A 23,440-nucleotide genomic window follows, 5' to 3' on the forward strand; every position below is an offset into this window, starting at 1 on the left:
CTAGTGATTCTTATATGGTTGACCACGAACCTATTATCAGTTTTTTCCTGTTAATTATACCTCTCCTTTTAAATCATCATTTTTTTAACCTCACAACTTTTGGTTGCACTTATTACACTTAGCACTTTACAATGGGAATTGCTGTTGAAGTAAGACCAAGGTGGTCGACCCTCCGGGATTGCCAGATGGGCAAGGATAGGTCCCTATCCCTGTTTATAGGTTTCGGCACTGGCACTTTAATACAAGCAACCATTTGCACATTACAACGTGACAATGTAATGTAATGACTGAGTGAGCGAGCTCCTGTTGTGATCAATGAACTAGACACACTAAGGCTATCTCAGCGAATGCGGAATACACTGCCAATTTTGCACAATATATTTTTTAGCATAATATTTATTTATTTATGCATTTATATTATTATGGACTTTTATACATGTCTTTTTAGAATTTTAACATATTTATATGTTATATAAATGTTGATGCATTGGTGTAAATAATTGCTTCGCTGTACAGATATGTGTAAAATATCCTTTCTTTAAAAGAAAGTGTCATTTTTTCAGAATTATGTTGCCAGCTCACTGTTACACAATGGTTTAACACGCATTTAGGCGGTTATAAATGTACAGTTGCACGTAATTGTTACCTTGAATATTTGTGTGCGGGTGCCTTGTACAATAATGTTGCCAAGACTCTAAAATAGCCTATAATCAGCGCCCATTTGTATGCACATGTTAAACACCTTACATTTGTAGTTTACTTTCTATGTCTATGCATAGATCACGTGGTGTCACTGTGAATTGAAGCGAAAAAAACGAGTGTGTGCACTATTTAAATGAAAGAATACTGCATGTCCGTCATGTGATCAAGGGCAGACCCTGCCCGAAACGCGTCATGCCAAATTTAAGCTGCAAAATGGTTGAATAAACGCCTGCTGTGACACTCTGCAACTCGTGTGGTGGTCCGTATTTTCTGTGGGTTCATCCTGGAAACAGAACTTAATCCATATATATATATATATATATATATATATATATATATATATATATATATCTCTATACTACTATTATAAAGAGAGAAGTCTCACCTTTGAGCCAGGTAAACTCGGGAACCACAGCGCCAATCTACACACCCGATACATCTTTGAAAATGTCAGGCTGTGTAGATGGACATAGGCCACATAAAATAAAAATAAAACGTAAATTTAAAAAATTAACTTTAAAAACAAAGTAGTCCCCTGAAAGAAGCGCCGGCCGCGACTAGCGCTGGCATGGAGGTCGGGGCGGGAGCGGGGGCGGGAGTGGGGGCGGGGGGGGACGTCCGTGTCCGTGTTCTGACGGCAAGAAGGAGAAGGAGTCCCGTCAGCTGCTGCACTTGGAGCGTATGGGAGTGGAGCTGAGCTGACCGGCTGAGGGCTGAGGGCGGCAGAGAACGGAGCGGAGCAGGGTGGAGGAGCAATCTGCCAGCGCAGGGGGTCGGGGCTGCAGGGGTCGTGAGGTACATCGCACTTACCTCTGCTCGCTCCACCACATGCTGCCCCCAGCCGGATGTATGTTGATATATTGCACACCATTGCATCGCGTGCATTAACCAGCATTGAATACATCGCAAAGGCCAAAACATCGTCATGTTTTACATCGCACGTAGTTGCAACGCAACTGCGTTGCTTCCTATTTCCAAGTACCTAACATCGCAGACGATGAAATCGCACGTCATGACGATGCGTTCTTGTGTCCTACCACAGTTTTTGCACTTTTGGTTGACCCAATGCGTGATCCCGCCTCTAACCCTGCCCCCCCCCCCCTCTCCTCTCCCCACGACGATAATTATTTCCTTTCTATTTACCCCAATTCTTGTATATTTTTAATTACGTAACGGCTGCATGTACCTGAGCTGGTTAATTTGAAGCTGCATACAGCTCCGCGTATCCCCGGTAAGGGCATCCAGACGCTGTACATGGGCACGAGGAGGTTAACTAATTTGCCCGGATTCTCAGGATGTTGCGAGATTTGAACCGGGGACCCCTGGCTCCATAGGGCAGCAAAATCGGCCCCCACATCACCCGCGCGAGCGCCTGCTTTACAAGGCACCAGGCGCTGCATTAATTTAGTTTACCCCGGCCCTATGAATCTTCGGACAGACATAGGAGGGCCCCAGAATCATACATCACTGCATTCCGCGCTTTACAAGACACTAGGCGCTGCATTCATTAAGAGCGACAATTACGGTAAGAGAGGACTAATTGCACCATCAATAGTACAACCTGTCCCTGCTTTTGATGCGCTCTACATAAGCAGCAGTTACATTGCAGCATTTTCATAGTTGAATCACAGGACGTGAGGCTCGAAACTGTTTTCTCAGCTGGAACCGTACTTCCCCAGTAGGGGCTCTCAAGTGCTGCCAGGTGGTGTCGTGCAGCTTCAGCCATGATCCTAACTGCCAGACATGATAACACCAGTGTATATCAGACACCAGCATGCATATTGGCCTCAGTTCCTTTTCTTCTGTGCGTAATCAACACATTCCGGAGCGCCTTCTCCGTACTTCACCTTCAAATCTTTCCTCTGCTTAGACTGTCACTGGTCAGATGTCTTCTCTGAAAGCATCAGGGTTCAAACTCTGCCTTAAGTTCCACACGCAGATGCATTTATTGGATCCACACAACATGCTCAGGAGGTATCTTGGTTTCGACCATGGTGCCAAGTCCTGCAGTTAGTCCTCCCTGATGGATGTTATGTTGATACATCGCGTGCTTTAATCACGCATTGAATACATCTAGCCTTATGCAAGAACCTCTCTGCCGCAATGACTCATATGTGTAGCGCATCGAAAGTGAATTCATCAGGCACTCTTCTATAGATATTATAATATAACTGGTGTTACCCATGTTGCCAGCACCAGAATGATGCTTGCCATCTAAGCAATTCTCTGCTTCAGATATGTTACCAAGCTCCCCCCCCCCCCCCCCCTCTTAAGAACACGGACTTGCTGTGAACTGAGTTATGCTAACTCAATTGTAAGTGTGTCGTGAAGGTCTTTATGATGTGAGTCCATCAGGCAATGAAGGCTACAGTAGAAGCGTTTGGTGAGTGAATGCAGCCGCATAGGAAGGGCACTGCATGGGGCGAGTCAATGCAGAGGTGCCTGGTGAGAGCCTTGTCAACGCATCATTTTGGGACATCTGTGAATAGTGCACATCAGATGTAGGTGAGCAGAGCGCTCTGCCAATGCAGATTTAAATAATTACAGCACATGCAGTCTCTTCTAATAACCCCGACCCGAACAATTACAGCACATGCGTTTTAAAAGCATGCTTTGTAAAAGCCTGTGCGATGTAAGGGGCCGCGTAGTAATGGCCCGCGTCGGAACGTCCCTTGCGTTGTAACGCTTGCGATGTAAACGGATGCGATGTAACGCATGCGTTGTGATGTCTGTTCCCCCCCACCCCCAGCCCCCTTCTGCCCCGGCCAAAAAATGCAGCCCCCAGCCCCCTTCTACCCAGGCAACGCTGGGGCGGGCTGCTAGTGTATGTATATATATATATATATATATATATATATATATATATATATATATATATAGATAGATAGATAGATATATGCCACTTATCTGAGTGTGGCGAGGGGCCTTGACTCATGAGAGGCACAGCTGAGTGGGTCATAATGCCCGTCCCATAACAATGGTAATAGACTAGTGCACTCTGTCCATCTGCATAGGTCATTTATGCCATGAAAATGTGCCTTATGTAGTTATTTTAAAACAAGGTGATTAACCAAAAACTGGATGTGAAGGGTTACATTTGTGTGTAGCAAAATAAAATCATTTTTATGTTGCCTGGTTGCTTCCATTTGTAATTCTAAGAGGCAATCCTGGGGCAGGTCACAATCTATTGTTGTAATAAATTGGAACTTGACCTTTGCACTGTGGCGATAAATGAAGGAATGCTTTTATTTAGCTTAGTGGCTCTAAACAACATTTTATTTTGCCACATGTATTTTCACTGTGATGGCCTCAGCTTAACTCCATGACACCAGCCAACCCCACTGAACGCATCCCTATCTCTCTGCCTTACATGGTGTCTGTATGGTTCTTTTTTACTCTTTTTGAAACTCGTGAGTCATATGTGACTTATTACAAAATGGTAGACATATCCACTACCAAAAATAACTGCTTGTGTAATCAAAATCTCTGTTTGACTTGCGTGTCAAGATCTTTTTTCCTTGTTCCTTATAAAGCATTCATAATTTCCACGCCTCTAGGTTCCTCCATATGCTCCCATGGGGTCGGACACCTCTGGAGATGGCCCCCTCCCTGAGGCGATTCAGAACTTGTCTCCACTGTGCTCAACTTGAGTCTGATAATCGGGTTCAGGATGGCTGAAAGCTTTTTTTAGAGCCCATCTCCAACTAATGATATTTCTTTAAAAAGTCAAAATGTGATAGACAAGACTCACAAGTCATTCATTAAAAAGGTGTCAACCGTTTAAAGCCGGCTCTGCCACATTTGTAATAGCAATATTTCATAAACTACTGAACAGATTTACACCGTACCAACAAAGGCTCTTTAAGTTCCTTTCTTGCCAAGTCTGATGAGGCCACAGTAGTTCAGGCTGCAGGAGTGAGCAAATTAATAGAGAGCTAAAATGGGGCAAAATGTTATCCTCCCTCCCCATTTTACTTGGTTTACTCCTGCACGGATCTTCACGGAACTGGTCATGCCGAACCATTTCAGACAAAGTTAATGAACTGCCACATTTCGTGCAAATCAGTCAATGTGCTAAATGGTTATAGGCAACATGTTCAATGGAGAGCGCGACTCAGCGAGAACCACACAGCTGCGGTCAAATAAAGCACTTCAAATGCAGGGATACCCCCAGTAACTGCTGCCGATTGAACACGACAAGCCCTGGAAACGGTTAGCCTCGCTTCTCCCTGGGTGGAGGAGACACCAGAGGCCCCCCAGGCAGGCGGCCTCCTGCCTGACAGCAGCAGAGCTTGGCCCCTCAGGGAACAGTTTGGAATGGCAGGCGGCAGCCAATCAGCAACAGAGACACACCGACAGCACCCTCAACTCCAACACCAAAGATGTCCGAGGGAACCGCTGCCATTACTGAGGCGGGGAGCAGTGGGTACCAACCCTGGTGCTGACACGCAATGGAAAGGGTAGTATTAAAGCAACATTCGGCACAGTGCATGCTGGGTATTCAAGTCCAAAATGATAATGGAGGAAACAAAACTATGGCCCCTGGCATCTATGGGTGCCCAGAGTTTGTGAGATCAGCCCATGTCGGCTGTGGAGCACTTCCATGGGCTTCTATCAAGGATCCAGACCACTTGCAGCACTTTCAGCTAATCCCCAAAGCTGTAGGACATATGTTCCTTCAGGAACGTGCACGACTTGCCACAATGTAGAAATCATGCACGTGAATAGTGAATTCGACATTGAAGGGTTGGAAACCGTCAGTCAGTCGGAGGGTGCAGGCTGGTCAGCAGGGAGGCTGCTCCTGGTGGGGCTATATTCTATATACTTATCTGAAACTTACCATCTTCAGAACCTGTAACTAAATTTTAATAAACCATCTTCTACAATCTACCCTACGGCTACCTGGACATCTGTTACTGTTACAGCAAGTATCATATTAATTGCCTGTAAAAACTCAATGGCTTTTTAGCCAATTTGTCTGAAAACCGTGTGCTACAAAATTAACTGCATGGCCTTCTTTACAAGCAAATTATGTGCGGGAGTACGCGTCCCCAAACCTTCCAGGAGATCCCATACTCTGCCAAGGCTTGTTTGATGCAAAACATGGACTATATAAAACACATTCATGCTCTCCTTTTAGCTCCTTGGTCAGTCTGAACTTAAACTGAACCAACTGGCCGTACACATCTGGAAAGCATGATTTGTAAAACCGAAAGGCCAGGTTTGAGAACGTGTGGTTTGTTATCCTGACATCGAGCGACCTGGAGACACTCAAGCCAGCATAAGGTCTGTGACTTTACTGTAGTTCTGGCACAAAAGACATTTGTTAAAATACAAGACTGAACAAACTAAGGATTGGGACAGAATAGCCCTGAAAACAGCACTTTGATAAGGGGCTTTGGCTCCGTGCGAGCCTGTTTGGACGGTGAGGACCTTAGAAGTAGGGATATGCAGGTGTTTAGATCGAGAGAAATAGACTGCATAGTTTATGAAGATGGGCAAATGCAACTAAACTTTTAAAATTTGTCGACTGAATTGAACCATTTGTATTTTAACATCTGATTTTAAGGACTAATTGTGAATTTGTCTTGGCTTAATCTTGTATTCATCATGTTTTAATTGGTATTGCTAATTTTTTATGGCCGTCGTGGCTGAAAACAAAGATTTGATTTTATGCAGATCTTATGATGCTTTGGTAAAAGTAAAAGCTATAGAAAAATACAAAAATGATGGTTCATTTGTTGATGGCTGAATAGTTGAGACGTTTCTGAACTGTATGCTTGCCCCTTTCTAGCATGGCCATCGAGGCTAAAGTCGGAATGCTTTCTTGCAATTTGTCGCAGCGTTATTCCGCCCAGATCAGAAAGATCTGAGGTCTGAAGCGTCTAATGCTAATGTGTTGCTTCCTGGCAATGTGTAGAACAGCCCTGGTTAGATGGCTCCCTGTTCCTGTCTGGCATGGTACACTCTAGGCACAAGTCTGGGCACTCCTTGGCACTTCCTTGCTTGGTACGCCCAGAATGGAGCACATTGTGCTGCTCACTAGGCCAGATCCGAGATCCCTCCTGGCACCGTCTGCAGCTGGCTGGCGAACAGCAGCATTTAGCCGCTGCCAGGCACGCTACATTTTAGGCCAGGTTTCTACACGCTTTGTTGCGTGAAGACATGGCCTTTTAAAAACAGATGAAACCGCCGATCTTTAATTCAAATGGCACCGTGCAGGAGGTGGTGCAGCTGTTTCCAAGGGACGGCCTTTGAAGCTGGACATCCCAAGTCCAATCTAGGGGTCTCTAGTGTCACAAGGACCAACTCCATCTTTTCAGGCACCACGGAAAAGAGACTCACCCATGAAGACATGCGATGCAAAGGTTACTTTGTGTCATCGGGACACCATTGGTCCAGTCAAGTGTTTTGCTTTCACATATCATTGGTGTCGTGTGTGTGGGTCCAATTGGCTCAGATATAAGGAACCGAGAATACAACTCCTGGAATGTGAACTCGAACCTCCGAAGGGGAAAAGCTGCCCCGGTGATCACCAGGGCACCCTGCGCTGCTGAGAGGGGGCGTGGGACAGGAGTGACACCACCTCACGTCACGCCACCATGCTTCATCGGAGGCGGAGAGGATTGGAAGCCCGAGCTGGAAACAGGGTGTGACTGGGCGTGCCACGTGCAACAGTGATGCATTTCAGCTTAGGAAACCAGATCAGAAACACTGCCTTGCGACAGCGACGCTCGGATGTTTTGATGTAGAGGTGGGGGCAGAGGGCGAGGAGGGCCGCCCAGAGAGGCTTACCGACTGACGAGCTATCATGCCAGGCCTCGGCGCCCTGTGATCCTCGCCAAGGGCATAGCTCAGGTGAATCTCTTCCTTCCGGGTGCGCCACGCCCACCAACTGAAGGATGCGTCTTTACTGGGAGTTACCAACGCATTTACTGCCTGTGTTTCCACTGACGTTTTGTCTCCAACCCGAGCCGCGCGTAAAGCTAGGATGTCTTCCCATGCCAAGAACGGTGCCCTTTGACACGGGGAATCGCTCGTTGAAGCCCTACTCTCCGGAGACAATAGGCGCCGTTGACGTCCACATCCCTGGGTGCCTGGCCCTTGCGGTACACAGACCAGCTTTGAAGGAGGTCGCAGAACGCACCATGCTGCAGCTTGGCCTTTCCACCTCTTCCAGACACATGAATCGAGTGCAGATCAATCAAACTCGGGCACCTGAAGGGATCAGCTCATGCACTGCTATTATTGTCACTTTGATAGTCCGTGACCTCAAGCTAGATGTAGTGAAGAAGAACTAGACAGCAGTAGTGGCTCACCAGACCAATCGATGTCCAGCTTTACAGCTGCTTACTATGCCTGCACTGGTTCTGCTCAAGCTTTTGTGTTCATTGGTTTATAGGTTTGACAGCATATTTCCTGGAGCCTTTTCTAGACCAGCATTGGCTAAAGTCGTGTCTGATGCTTCTCCCCCAGTCCCTGGGTGTCACCTCAAGATGGAGAGTGGACTAACATCTGAAAGCATTGGATGGTAGGGAGCGAACCCTTCTTGGGCTCTGGGATTTTGCGAATCGCTGGTTCTTGCCGTGGCAGAATGACCATGCCATCCATGTCTGAGATATTAAATTAACACAGGTTTCTGGTATGGACAGGAGGCCTAGGCCATAGTGCCTAATCCAGTCTGAAATCACTGGTTGCTGATTGGCTGCGATCTACAGCTGTGTCCGAGACATAGAAGGAGAGGAAGTGGCAAGCTTAGGGTAAAGCTTTGATTTCTTTTAGATTGTACCCCTTTGCCTTGTGGTGGAGTTGCCTTTTTCTGTCTAACACTAACCCATTGTAGTTATCAAATTTAACTTGATCCATTGTGCTGTGGAAATCTAGAGGCGGTCACAGGCGGTCAATCAAGGAGCTGGTGAGTTTGAGGGCAGTGGCAAGAGAGCAAGGCTCTGTGACAAAAAGACTCCGTTCTGGTGTGTAGTTTCAGTGCTGCAGTGGTCATCGTGGAAACAGCAGTTGTCTCCTTCTTTGGAATGATTCCCAGTCTTAAACTTATCAAGAGAATTCTCAATAACCTTTTGTGATATTTGAGGTACTTTATTAGGAAATCGGGTAATTTGTCTTAGAGAATCGGTTCATTTCCTTGTTAGTCTATTTTAAAACCTTTATTTATCAGTTTCATGTGAGCCAACTTTGCAGCATTAAAAACAGAAATAACAGTGTAGATCAGGCAGGTAGTGGAACAATACCACCATACATAGATCTAAGCGTCACCATTCCCCATCACATATGAAGACAACCGCCATATGGCTGGGCAGGTCAGGAATCACCCTGTCCCTGACCAGAGATCCTGCAAACGTCTAATCATCTGATTCATCACTATTATCACTGATCAGAACAGAGTCGTGGCTATGTACCGGTCTCCCAGGTCCCTCCATGGCAGGATATCATCCCCCACCTTTCAGCCCTCCTCCTGAACTTCATGTGATTCTCCTCCTCTAACATCCATTCCTCTACATCCCTGTGACAGTGTCCAGGGTGCACTAACTCGTTCATGTAATAGGCACCCTGCCCCATGCACGGATCAGTGCTAGTTGCAAGCATATGTAAGCCATCTTGCAGCATATAGGCTGTCTTACATTACCCAGCAAGCAAAACTATGTCGCAAGTGTGGCCTGCAGTGAAGTGTCACATGTGAGTTCATCCATCACCCCAACCCAAAAGTCCTGCACTCTTGGCACCCCAGGCCAGATGAAGGAAGTCAGCCCCATGAGACCCACAGCGAGGGCACTCATCAGACCGTGTCCGCGCTATCCAATGTAGCACAAGGGGAGTCGGGTAGGTAGGATGTAAAAGTTGTAATGAACCAGCTTAAAGCGAGCATTACCCCAAACAGCCTTCGAGAGGGTGTAAACACAGGCCCAGGTAACGTCCCCTATTGGAACCTCCAAGACCTCCTACCAGGCCGCCAGGACCCGCAATGGGCTGCCGGCAGCGTCCGCCACCAATGCTTTGCACATCATGGATATCTTTCGACTCAGTTTTCATTTGGATATCTTCAGAGCTTGGGAGTGTGTGATGCACTTGTTTTGAGTTAATGGGTTAATGAGTGGGATAAGTATCCACTTTAAGTTTTGAATCAAGATGCTGGTGAGTTTGAGGGCAGTGGTGAGAGAGTAAAGTACTGACAAAAGAGACTCTGTTCTGGTGTGTAGATTGTGTGTTTCTATGCCACGATGGTCAGGGTTGAGAGAAATTTGGCTCCATTTTCATAGTCATTCTTATTCAATAACTTTTCTTGATTCTTGGGCTATTGTCTCAGCAAATCAGTACATTTTGTTGCCAGTCTGGGGCTTTTTTCTTTCGGTATGTGCATTCACTAGCTGGGGGAGGGTGGCAGGGGCAGTCTGTGAGAAGGGTCTGTAGTTTATCTTCTTATATGGAGTTCTTAAGGGTTATGGCACTCCAGACGAGGCCTTAGACAGGATTAATAAAGTGGAAACAAAATTGCCCTCCAGTCTTATGGCTTTTTGCAATTGCGTAGCTACACTAGTCTATCTGATATATTGATGAGTACCCCAGGATTCTGTTCATTTGACAGCTGCCTCTACTTGACAATGGCTGCGGTTACTTCGAATAAGTAGCCTTTCAGAGCAGTGGCTGCCTGGGAGAAGGCCCTGATCCGAAATGGAGTCACCAAAGTGGTCAATCAAGCGAACATATACACAGAGGGGACCACTTTGTGGGATTTTAATGCACAATGCATTTCTCCTTGGTTGAAAAGAGTCACTAAGGATGTGATTTGGGTCCATTTCAAAACAAAGAATGTACTGCACATAACAGCACGCTAGCAAGCTTTGTGGTTACCATAACTGAATGTATTGTAATTTAAAACAAAAGCAGACATCTAGACACGTAACATAGTTAGTAGAAATGAAGATCATACAGCAGTACAAAGACTGCCTAAGTTACTACTAAGAGAAAAAAATGGCAAGATGCTGAGATAGGTCTGGATATGGTCTACCGGTTTGAACTGGTGAGCTGCTGAGATAGGTCTGGACATGGTGTACTGGAGTGGACTGGTGAGATGCGTCTAGATATGGTGTACTGGCATGAACCAGTGAGATATTGCGATAGGTCTGGATATGGTCTACTGGTGTGAAGCTGTGATATGCTGAGAAATACCTCGATATGGTCAGTGGAGTAGCAAGGGGTAGGTGGGCCTTCCGCCCTGGGCAGTATGAGTTTTGAGTACGCCCCCTCCCTTACATGCGACTGTCACAGGGCGCCAGTACCCCCTTATGTGCGGCCGCCACGGGGTGGTAAACGCAGGGACCGCCAAGGGCGGCATAAAGTCTAGCTACGCTACTGGATATGAAGTACCGGCATGGATCGGTGGGATAGGCCTGGATATGATGTACCGGCATGGAGTGATGGGATGCTGAGATAGGTCTTGATATGGTGTACCGGCATGGACCGGTGGGATGCTGAGATAGGTCTTGATATGGTGTACTGGCGTGAAGACTGGCAAGGTACATCTTTGAAACTATAAATCGATGGAATTAGGCAGATGCGACCACTAAACAAGTCCACCCAGATACTCAGTGGGTATGATGCGGATTATGTTTCGCTTAATTGCATACAAAATCAGCACTCTCTCTGTATCTAAGGGTGTTAATGCAAATGGATTGTGTGAGAGACCAATATATTGACCATCAATGGAGGAGGACCTCACTCACATGTGAGAGCAGGGCTTTGAAAATTACATTTAGCGACCGTGACTTAAAGAACGCTGCACTGCACGGTCCAGTGACAAGCTGCCTCATCTCATCGACCGAGATTGCAAGACTCCTTATTGACAAGTCACATATCGAAGCAGCTTCATTTGTGTGTTGTCTATGTGGTTACTGGCGCAAGCCCGTAGGGGGCAGCATTCAGCAGTCACTCTATTTAGCCCCCCAGTGTCGAAATGTGGAATTCTCTCCATAACAGAGCCTGACATTGCTATTGCAACCTCATTTATTTTCGATGACGTCACATTTTCGGCCATCCAGTCACGGATAGATCGTTCTTTGTAGCCTTTTACGTCACAGTCATTCCCGGAAGTTGACCCGGATGTAAAGGTGTCAGAATGAGTCTTAGTCACTAATCGAGGGCCTTTCATTGGTCTTACCAAACTGCATCGCTGCCGTCTCCTGGTATAGGTGAGAAACTGGTTTTGAAAACTAGTGCGTGTGCAGGGATTGTTTATAGAAAACTGAACAGACCATGGTTTTCAATGATACTCTCGATTGTGAGGGTGCTGGTTAGAACAGAAACCATGCTCACCATGAAGGCACACTGATGGTGAATGCTGGTGTTTTCACACGTGAACAAGACGGTTGTAGTCACGGGAGCGACGTAAAAAGACATGTCTAACGTAGGCAAACAGGTAAATGCTGCATCAAACTGCTCCGCCATCTTTTGACTGCGAACAGGGTAACATTTGCAAACTCGTTTCTCATACCTCCTGTAGGACTTCACTAAGTGTCTGCCGCATTCCTGGTGAAGCGTGATTTGCACCAATTCTCTTTTTGCCTCAGCACCAAACTAATTTGTGTTAAACCAGGTTTATTAGGTCTGCAGATGCATTCTATGAACACTTTTTCAAAACAGGTTTCACGATATATGCAAAAGCATATATTGTGCAACACAAGTTTGTTTGAATATAATTATTATTATGCAAAGGCCTGTGCAGTATTAGAAGGAACTCAGTCTGCCATCCACCAACTAAACCATCAGTAGCAAATGATCGATTCTTGACCGCAGATCTGCTGAGTGAATGACTTGAAGCAGGACATTAGGGTGGGTGGTGTCCATGATCTAAAGGAGAATCACCAGGTTCAAAATTGGTGTCGTTCTCATCAGGAATTGTTTTTTAAGCAAAGCAAGAATGCCCCGTCGCAGGAAAGGGCAACGTCTTCCACTGAAACATGTCACTTTTTGAAGTAGAAGACGTAGTGTCTGGTCCCTGCTTCTTCAGTTTCTAAATGATAGTGGTGCTTTGGAAGTCTCTTTGTCTGTCTGTGTTTTATGTTTACTACAGCAGCCAAACCTAGGAACAGACCATCCGAAAAGAGATGTTTGTTAGTGTTATTGTGGTATATAAGTGTAATCGCTATTCCATCAGCTAGAACTGTGCTTTGAGACAGTGGAATATGCAAGCATCCTTTCATAGTTCACTCAGCATTTACTTCTTACAGTGGTAGAAATGCTGCAAACACATTTTATCAAACGGGTGACCTTCGTCTGCAGAGCCCTTGAAAGTGCAGAACAATTGCAATGGCGTTTTGGCTACAACATGCATGTGATGTCACCAGCAACACCGCAAGTTCCAGGCTGCGTAGTTATTCCCACCGTCACAACCTATACAAGTAAATGGTACACGCCTTTCGCCATTTTTACCCACAAGTTGCTTCCCTAGGGACGAAGGCCACTTGTCTTAACTGGTACTGAGCAACGTCACGACTGGGCAAATAGGGCCATGCATTTGCAAAAGAGGAATCTATATTTGACAAACGATTTTGAATGCATGCTCTGTGATCCACAGACACCCTTCTTTGGGTAGGTATACCAAGTTTGGTTAGCTGGGTAAAAAGACAAGAAAAAAAGCTTCGCTCTATTTTGACAACAGGACAGCTTTCCCAATATGCTGGAGGAACAGCCAGTTAACGATTTAAACACATAAATACACGATAACGCCTTATCTAAACGAAAAGGGCAGGATTAGACATGTGTTATTAGGGTGTGTGACTGCACTTAGCTGTCGCCCATCCGGCTCCCCGTATATGGCTTCAAGTCTTTCAGTGACCGGGCAGGGGTCCAGTTGTAACAAACCAGCAATTTGTATGCTCGTGAATGGTTAATGTAATAAGGCCTGCCTGGCAGTAAGAGGCGAACTCTGCGCCCTGGCACGGGCACAGTCCACAGAGCAGCTCACTGTCAACAGAAGCTGGGGCCGGGCCTACGTGTGTCCGACAGGCCTGCGACCTTCCAGGGCCTCTGAAGGTCGGACACTGGAGGGAAGGCCTCGGCCTGCCTCCTGGACTCACTCTCTTCACCTTGGGATCCGAGGGGCGCCCTCTATGCCAATCACTCATAGATCATTCGCGCCGCCTCCCCGGGGTGTACGCACAGACTGGGATTTCTGAAGCCTCCTCCATGGGCTCCGATAGAGACAGTCTCTCTAGGACCCCTGGGAATCAGCACAGGGAAGGGGTCACTGCAGGACTCAGTCTACTTCCAAGGAAATCTCTTCTCAGACAGGGGGCGCCGGGATCACTCTCAGGAATGAACGTCTGTGCAGAAATCCCTCTGCTTGGAGACGAGGTACAGACGCGCGTCTCCACAGGTCTCACTCACCACAGACACCATGACCCGCGGGGGGCTGTTTAGGAGGAGTGAAAGCGTGTGCCCCCCTCTGCGGGCTGACACCAGATCGGGTCTCTCGGTCCAGCGAGCAGGGACAATGGAGCTTACTCCACAGCCACATGACCCGACAAGACCCCAGCAGAGGCATGGCGTGCTTCGTGGCTCACTCCTTGAGGGAATTACCTCACTCTGAGGGATTGTTCGAAGGCGGGAAGGCTTTTCCTGAGGGACTATGCGGTAATCACTCTCGCCACAGTCCTCATAACTTATCCTATCCTCGTCGCCAAAATGTAGTGATGACGAGGAGACCAGGCAAGCCTCATAGAAGTGTCCCCAGCCAGGGAGGTGGCGACGAACCATCATGGTGCCGGAGTCCAGCTGCCCAGGCGCTTGAAATGTAACATACCCGAGTGCAAGGCTCGCGCAGGTGAAGCACAACTTGAGAACAAGCAGTAAACTTTACATTAGGAATAAAACAAGCAGAGCTCACATTACAACACCCACCCCGTGGTTTCAATGCAGCAGTAGGGTTTCCTTCACCTTCCTAGTGGCATAGCCCACCCTCCATCCCTGCTGTGCGCTGCACCGATACCCCACCAGCCCCGCCGCCCCCACGCCCCCTCGCACTCCATCTGGTTCTCATTTCAAGGAGCGAGGGAAGAGGTGAGCCCCACGGGGCCCGTGACCTCCCCCCTCTGCTCCCGCCTAGGAGGGGGTGGGGAGGGTAACTCGGCTAGTAATCCCCCGGGCAGCCTCATTAGCACGGCTTTGGAGCTGTGAATGGACGGAGAAACAATTAGCACGGGTGGCCTTGTGCCGCCCGAGGGTGCGGCGGGCTCCCTGGGAAGGGCTGACGCAAGCCCCAGGCTGCGGGGTGGCCCGAGGCCTGCAGGCCAGGCCTCGGGGCCGGGACCCCACGGCGCACGGCCACAGCCACCCTCCTGGCCGAGCCGGGGCAGGAAGCTGCAGACCAGGGAGCGAGCCTGGACAGACAGGCTGCGAGGGAGCCAAAGCTGGAGGCAGGGAGCCAAGCAGTACAGAGGGAAGCGCTGCCAGTGTGCTGGAGGGGAGACCGACAGCCTAGGAGGGAGCGAAGCCCCCCAGACTCGAGAGTACACTGAGTGGAGACAGGCACTGGATGTGGGTAGAAGGCAGGAGGCGGCAGGGAGCCCGAAGGGTTTGCTAATGACACTCGCTGTGTATTTTGTATTGGGTCTCATCCATACTGGTAATTAGGAGTGAGACTCACACATTTGGGCCCCTACTCGCATAAGGTTGAATATTGCCCTAATGAGCAGCTGCTTTCATTCGAAAAGAATGCAGGCAGCGCTTTGGTATATTGGTACACTTACTCCTAAAATTCCATATTTAAAAATATGAACGTCGATACACTGGTTTGAAGTAGAACTCCTTTCACACAAAAAGACACTACATGGGACTTGAGTACGCGTGTCAAACCTCAGAGCAAAAGTGAAGACAGAGTAGATCATCGGAAGTCATTCAGAGACTAGAACAGCAACTTTAAAGACTTCTTTGGTTTGAAGGGGGCACTTTAAAGAGATCATCAACTAAACCTGTTGACTTCCTGGGTCAATTTATGGAGGTTTGTGAATGTTCTGGACCTAGCTGAATCAGTGCTGGTAACCAGCCTTCTAGCCAAACGGTAGGCTCTCCTGCAACACCTTCATGTGAAGAGACGTGGAGTGCAGAACACTGCCTTCTGTGTCACATAATGTCTGGAAGCCATGTTTGTGCCCACTGGGAATTATATTAAACACTTTCAATGCAAATGTAAGTTGTCTGAATATCTAAGAATGTATGTTATTTTATTCATTGTACTTTTAAGTTGATCTTTTTACTGGCGTTACTTTTAATGATGACACAGTTATCAAAGACATGTGACATCACTTGAGCTTTTTAGACTTCACCTGTATAGCACTTGTGCGGTGCTTGAGAAATCCATTATTTTTAATATAAACTTAAAAGGGACTTACATCACGCCTCCACTCTGTAAAGTATTTTTCTGAATTTACCAGTGCTTTTTCCTCTCCTGCTTCTTTTATCAGTTTCCCACTGCCGAAATAGTTAAAATCTGCCTTGGTGGCGCTATACTTTCATAAAGTTTAGCCTTTTACTATTGCGGCATATTTATATAACAGTGTGTCACGCGAAGTGATTACATGGTTTGCATAGAATCATGGGATGTTGTGAAGCGCCACAAAGACTCAAACCCGGTTCCTCAGCTCTCGTGTCAGCAGCTCTGGCCACTGCGCCACATTCTTTCCACTTCTGCTATCTGTCAGGGATTTCTTTCCTAGTCCCGGACGATGAATGATGAAAACAGCTCTTTATTCATTACATATGCGAACCGAAGCATTACCAATGCTTGTTGAAAATATCAGGTAGCATAATTCCTGAATCTCCACAGCAAAAACTACTGTGGCCACCTAACACACTTTCACAAATAATACACTGTACAGAAGTCTCCAGGAAATTAGCGTTGACCAAGTAGCAAATGGTTTCTGCAGGTGATACTTATAATATGCACTTCTCAGGTGAGGAGATAATGTAATTCAACGCCTAAAAACTTGGAAGCCATTGCGCATCTTTGTAGATTTAGAAATGCCACGCCTCAACTTTAATTCAGTGACGTGTATGCAAACACATTCCGTCAGTTTGTTGGCTTGCATGGCAGAATCCACCTGCGTTTCGAGTAATGGCCTTCACTCAACCGGAATTCAGACATACTCTGGAGAGATGTTGTTCAGCCTCCGTCAGCCATTGGCCACTGTCACTCTGGAACTTCAGCCACTGATGTTAGACAAGTCAGTCTGTGGTAATACGAGAAGGCTCACTGGACTGGGCTCAGGTAAGTACTGTTTATTAGTACCAGTGAAGAGAACAGGAAACAGAACTGAACAATACAGTAACCACTAGCCTGCAGCTGACTTCCCATTCAAACAACCACACGCACCCAACACTCAAGGTTCCATTCACACACCCTGCAGTTGCGTCCCATATCCAACATACCACACATCCCCCACAACAAATCAAACTAATTAATAGGTACATGAAGCTTCAAGTCAACACATAATCCCCTAACCACACTGGCATTGCACACCTGTTCACCCTGACTTCTCCACCAGTTGCACCTTGTAGCCGCCCACGGGAACACCACCATCCCCACCAACTCTTAACTCGGTTTACTTAGTCAATCCCAGCACACCATCACTAGCAGGCACACATACATTATCTTGCACTATGTCTTCACTTCTACAATGCTTAGATTCCTTCCCTCGACACACCTGGACTAGACAAATCCCAGGCTCAACCATCCTGAGCCCACACAGCTGTCATCATAACTTCGATTACTCACTGAGAATCAGACCAACGTGCACGTGTGGGATTAATGCATGGAACTGGGTCTACTCAATATGGAACCCACTCACCTAAGGTTCCTTATGGTGCACGTCTGTGGTTGTGACACTGTATTTGCTTTTACTTCATGCGAGTGTGTCTACCCACATGTAACCCGGGTAACTGCTTCTATGCAAACTATGTAAAGCGCTAACTGTTAGCACCGGTACACAGAAACACAGAAAATGGACCTGGTACAGTGACCACCTTCCTGCATCTAAATGACTTTCCATTCAAACACCAACCCCCATCAATGTCCCATGTTCCACACACACATGCTAGATTCGACATTCCATATCCCAACATACTACACAGGCACATATTGGACCAGCCCCCTGGAGTGTTTAGTGTTGCTTTCTTTCCGATGCCTCCTTCACCTCCATTGAAATTAACAAGACAATTTGACATCTAAAAAGTATGATGGGGAGAGGATGTGGCCTAACAGCTAGGGCGGTCAATCTAAAATCTGGGGAACCGGTTAAGAGTCTCTGCAATGACGCTCAACATCCTGTGATTCTGGGTAAAGCACGTAATCCTCCTGTGCCCAACACAAATAAAGGTGTCCATGTGTAAATTAACTGTGGTGTTCATGTAAAGCGCTCCGATACCTCCGGGTCAAGTTCGCTCCATATAAAACAGAAGGGGAAAAAGTACATATCACAAATAAGGTGTCAAAGCCAACTAAACCGTATAGAAAAGACAAATTATGCAGCACGTTTCATTAATACGATATTTTTACACATTACCAGTGTCTTCACTAAGATTTATTTTAATTGATCCTATTTTAACACCAAAATACAACAGTGGTTTAAGTGGGATGAAAAAAGGTGGGTGTTCTCTAAAAGGGAGGTGGCCACGAAGCATCACTAGAAATCCTTTCAGAGGGGCGTGGCCTATATAATTATGGGTGTGGCTTAAAACAAACTAAAATCCTGCGCTTCACACAGCTTGTCACCTGACCAGTATTTGGGTACCTCGGAAGTTTGTTGTTACTGAATCACACAAGAAACATGTCCACCTAAAGCAAGTCTGTGCCAGTGGTTGTTAGCTGTATCCGATACATGAATACATGTGATTTTGTCTTACATCATTTAGATTTGAAACGGTTTCAATTCTGAAAAGATGAGACTGTGAATTAAACATCAACTAGGGTCTATGGAAGGGGTAGTGACCGTCGGAGAGTCTGACCCTTCGCAATCCTTGCTTCTGTGGTCAGTCACTCTTAAACACGAATGTCCTATGTTCCCTCCCATCGCTCTGAAATCCTCCCTCTGCATAGCTCACACTTTCCACAGTTCCTCTGCACGACACCGAAAGCCCCCAAGGATTGGAGGTGCATGTTGTCTGCACACCTGTCTGACCCCCTCAAACAGGTGCTGTTCGAAGCTGCACTGCCATCTGCATAACTTCAGACTTCTCAATCTATGGTCGCCATACACATGCACCCACGACCTGAACTTAGTCAGGGCCATAGAAGCGACCCAGTGAGTGTAAACACTAGAAAAGTGCGATATGTTGCATGAAAAAAAACCGAAAAGGAGCACACCACCTTGAAAAAAGCCGGTAATCCTATGGAATACAAGATAAAGTGAAATATAAACAGGAACTGCATCTGACATGGAAGACCGTAAGGGCCTTTACAGTCATTGTTGCGAAATCAAAGAGTCTTTCGCCTCTAAAGTTAAGGACATGAATACAGAGTCTGACGTGGACCTGCTTCAAAGTCGATTTCTATTTACTAGCAGGTCTGAGACCCGGCAGAACCCGGGCCACTTAAATTCACCAATAAGGGGAACCTCTGAAGGCCTTTCCACTGTATGGCAACACTTGTTGTAACGTTTGATCCATCTGAACTACAAACAATGTGTAGTTAATCTCTGCAAATGAGGAGTAGTGGCAAATACAGCAAAGCAATGAATTATGCAGAAAACTCTGCGGCACGGAATGTTAACTGCAGAGACCCTGGCTTTCCTGGTGGGGGTTCTCTACATACGGTGGGTGCTATTTGATTGGCAGCGCAGCAGGCCTGGGGCAGCCTCTTCCTCAGAGTCCCGCGAGCTCCCTGCAGGTAAGTGTGTTCTTTAAAGGGACACTGTCAGCTGACTCGCCGGCAGGGGGCTGCTTTGGCTGTAAAGATGCGAGGCGCCAGGCTAGGGGGATTCTGCCCAGAACCTCCGACAGCAGCGAGGCGGGGGTGAAGGCCCATCTACCCCTGCTGTACAATGCCGATTCGGTCGGGTGAGAGCACCTGTTAGTGGGGTAACAAAGCATGCCCGCTGTGAAGCACCAAGAGGCCACTCGGGTGTGTCGGGTAACTAGCGCCCACAGCCTGCGGGCGAGCATCGAGCGATCTTTGGAAAAAGTTTGAACATCTGGAAGAAAAACCCCTGATCTCGGGCGAGGAGTGCCAGCCGGATTTAGCACTTCCTCCAGAGATCGGAGCACTTTCCATGCCTCCCGGCTCTAAATCCGTCTCTAGGTGCACAGGGCTCAAGTGTCACTCGCAGGGTGCGGAGCCCAGCACCCCTCGGCTCCACGTGTAGGTAAGAGACACCCGGCTGCACAGCCAGGGTCACGGCAGCCATGGAGCCGCCCCTCCTTGGGGGCGGGCGGGCGGGGAGGGCCTGCGCGCTCCCGGCTAGAGTTCATTGAACTCTGATGCGCTGCAAGTTCATTCACTCGCCACCCCCGCCCGCCAGCCCGCCCCGACAAGCCAATGCAGGCCTGCCTCGGTGCGCCCCGGCCAGCCCTCGTCTCCGACGCGCCTGCATTCTGCAGCGTCATATGTTCCCACCAAGCATGTGATGCAGCCTGCCCCCCCCGGGCATGAACACCCCTGCTAGTGTTACCGACGCCTCAGCCCCCGTGTGCACCGCCACAGACCCCGGCCACGCCAAAACACGGCCAGGGCCGGACTCTAGGCACCTTACACCCTGGCAAAAAATTAGTCAAACTCTTTCGGGGTTACGGATGCGCCTGACCTCGAAGCTCCGCGGCCACTTTAAGGCATGGGTACAGAGGGCAATTGTCCAGAGCCCTCCCCTTCCACCCCCCCCCCCTCCAGTATTCCAATTGTGTGACCGTGATACGTTCTTATCGTTTAGTCTTGTTTGAAATCACATGGACTTAACGTGAATAATACAGTTCAGAGTTGTTCTGGACAGGAGCCCCCAGAATATGGTTTTCCAGGGCCCTCAAAATCCTTAAGTGACACTTCCGCACAGATTTACACGCACGAGCGCCTGCAACTCGCGCCCCTGGAGGTCTACTGGCTCTGTGGACTATTGCGCCCACTGCAGGGACCTGTGTGCCACCTAATGGTCACAGGTTCAAATCCCGACAGACCCTCTCAGCCTTTCATCCTTCTGGAAGTCGGTAAAAGGAGTACCACTGAGGGGGTAACAATAAACATCTATTATTCAGCACCCTTGGGTGAAGGTGCGCTTTAGGTTATCTCCGAGCCCTGCATGGTCTGCTACCGACACGTCTGTCATATGGTCCCTCTCTGCAGTATGGTGGTATGTAAGCTTTTCAAGGATATATAAGGGGGGGGGGTCGATATGAGAACGAGCCGGGGCTGACCTTTCCATTTCCGTGCAGCACGCGGGTGTCCCGTGTTTTAATTCCCCGCTCTGGCGGAGAAGGAATGCAGGGCAGGTCTGTTCAATGTGGAACCCCGCTTGTGGGGGGCCCAACTCCCCCGGGCACCCCAAATCACACACCGCTGGAGAGACCCGGCTGCGGGACAGAAATCCAATATCCTAGCTTTTAATAAAGTCAGGTGTGGGGGAGGGGTGCTTAATCACAGACACAGCTTGCGCCCCCGCCACCCCCTTTCAGAACTGTGCCAGACCATTCCGCTGTGAGCTCTAAAGAAATCTATCGAAAGTTTACAATACGCATTTGTACTGTTCTGTATTAACACAAGTACTTGCTTCCCCCCAAAACACTTCTACAATAAAAGCATGTTCTTAAAACCATAACCTAACATTTGAAGCACATCAGAGGGTGCATGGACAGTTCGGGAGCAGCGCCTTCCAGCTGAACTCTGGAGGGACGGGGCGCTTCTAAGCACGGCAGACGAACCCGTCCACGTAGACACGAGGCCGGCAGACAGTGCCTGCCTTCATGGTCAATCCACCACAGCCCTTGCTTGTCACGGGAGGCCGTGAGGCGTGCCATGCACTCGCTCGGTCGCACAGTGTGATCCTGGCCACCAGCAGCTGGGAGGGCTTAGATCGAAGCACAACGCGACTGGTGTGCAGCACAATTTCACAAGTAGGCACCCTTATTCTGCAGCACGGTGCTAGTGCCCTGCACAGGGCGTGTGATGTACACGGAATATACACGTCATGCCCACATGCGGTGTCCCTGCACGCAAGTTATGTGGTTCATGTGGCATACTACGCAAACTGGAGCGGCTCTGCCACGCTGGTGGACTCCGCTGGAAGTAGGCGCGGTACCCCCCTGCAAGAGATGGTGCCAAGCCATGCCAGGCTCCGTGGGCACTGGAATGAACACGCTGCAAAAGCTTCAGGTGACGGGGTGTTTGAGGGGTCCTCTGGAATCCTTGGGGGCCCTGCTCTCTGTGGGGTACCAGCACAGCGCACTGATTGTACGACACACCCCTCCCATAGCGCCATGCCCCCTCCCCCCCCCCCCCCACCAGTAACTGTAGCTTATACGGCAGAAATTGAACAAGTCACATGCCCTCCTGGCCCTTGTAATTCGGTGCAGTACTGCGGTCGGGGCACTGCCTGACAGCTGGGTGTATGCTGTACCACACATGCCCTGGTACCCGTGTCCTCTCTAAGCCCCCCCTCTCCCCCCCACACACACACCTCATCCCTTATGTGCCCCCTATCCAGTGCTCATGCCCTCGCGCCTGTATGTTACCTCTCAGCAGCCCTCCCCCAAACACACACACTGTGCCCTCTTACCTTGGCATTGCCGAAGTACACCAGCGCGGCCAGGCTCCAGTTGAGCACTGTGAGGAGCAAGTTCATGATTCCGGGACTGGACCCGGGAAGAAAATCCAACCCCGGGAAGGAAGGGAGAGAGCAAAGAAAGGCGATCCGGCCCCGAGGGCAGAGGGAGGCGCACCAGCCCCCCCGGAGCAGACCCCAAACTCCTGGCCGAGCACCCCTCTAGTCCCTCCGGAGGAAGGGGCCCTCCATGGCCCCGGAGAGCAAAGGACACTGAAGCACACCAGAGGTCAGACCACCGAAGCCCGGCTCCCGTCACACGCGATCCGCGCACTGTAACAGACTGCTCCAAAAAAGTTAGCAGAAACAAAACAAAAAGTTTTCAATCCATTTTCGCTCTGCAATTTGGATTTCTTTAATTTTTGGCGCCCCCGATCCTCGCTGAAGCCAGGCACAGATCGATCTGTTTCGATCTCCGCAGATCCGAATAAATAAATAAATATGAGCGGGGTCGAGCTGCGAGCACCGGTCCGCCGCCCCTGGCGGTCTGATGGTGGAGGGGACTCCGCGTCCTGGTCGCGGTGCCTGCCGGAGGGCTCTCGTTGCACCCTGCGCTCTCCCAAGCTGCGCCGGCTGCTCTCAGTGCTGCGTGGCCCTGTGCTGTCTCCTCTGGGCGCTAGGCGTCCTCGGCTCTGCCCAGTGGGTCCCGCGGCGCTTGCGCTGCCTCGGCTGCTGCTCCAGCTCTGCCTGGATCCTGCTCTCTTCACATTGGAATGGGTCTGCCTGCGCTGGAGGGCCCGCCCTTGGCCCCTCCCAGGGGCGGCCCTATGGTGAGCAGGAAAGTCTAAGGCGCTTCTCTCGACAGGGAGCGAACAGAGAGTCTGGGGAGTCGAACCGAGCTGGACCCACAGGCATCCTGACTTTTGAGTGGCCACCCAGCTGCCTGGCACACTCACTAGATCCATAGATGGGGGCTGACATGATGC

General features: G+C 48.8%; 1 protein-coding gene across 3 annotated transcripts in view; it reads right to left on the reverse strand.

Moving 5' to 3' along the window:
• The window catches only part of VEGFA (vascular endothelial growth factor A), an 84,629-nt gene extending 61,426 nt beyond the window's left edge, over positions 1-23,203 (reverse strand). For all 3 annotated transcript variants that reach the window (XM_086925919.1, XM_086925917.1, XM_086925916.1), the window contains exon 1: positions 22,470-23,203. In XM_086925919.1, coding sequence (XP_086782045.1) covers positions 22,470-22,535 — 66 coding nt within the window. In that variant the 5' untranslated portion in view covers positions 22,536-23,203. The remainder of the gene's footprint in view (positions 1-22,469) is intronic.
• Between the last annotated feature and the right edge of the window lie 237 nt (positions 23,204-23,440).

This window comes from Lissotriton vulgaris, chromosome 6 (assembly GCF_964263255.1).
Source record: "Lissotriton vulgaris chromosome 6, aLisVul1.2, whole genome shotgun sequence".
NCBI classification, from domain to species: Eukaryota; Metazoa; Chordata; class Amphibia; order Caudata; family Salamandridae; genus Lissotriton; species Lissotriton vulgaris.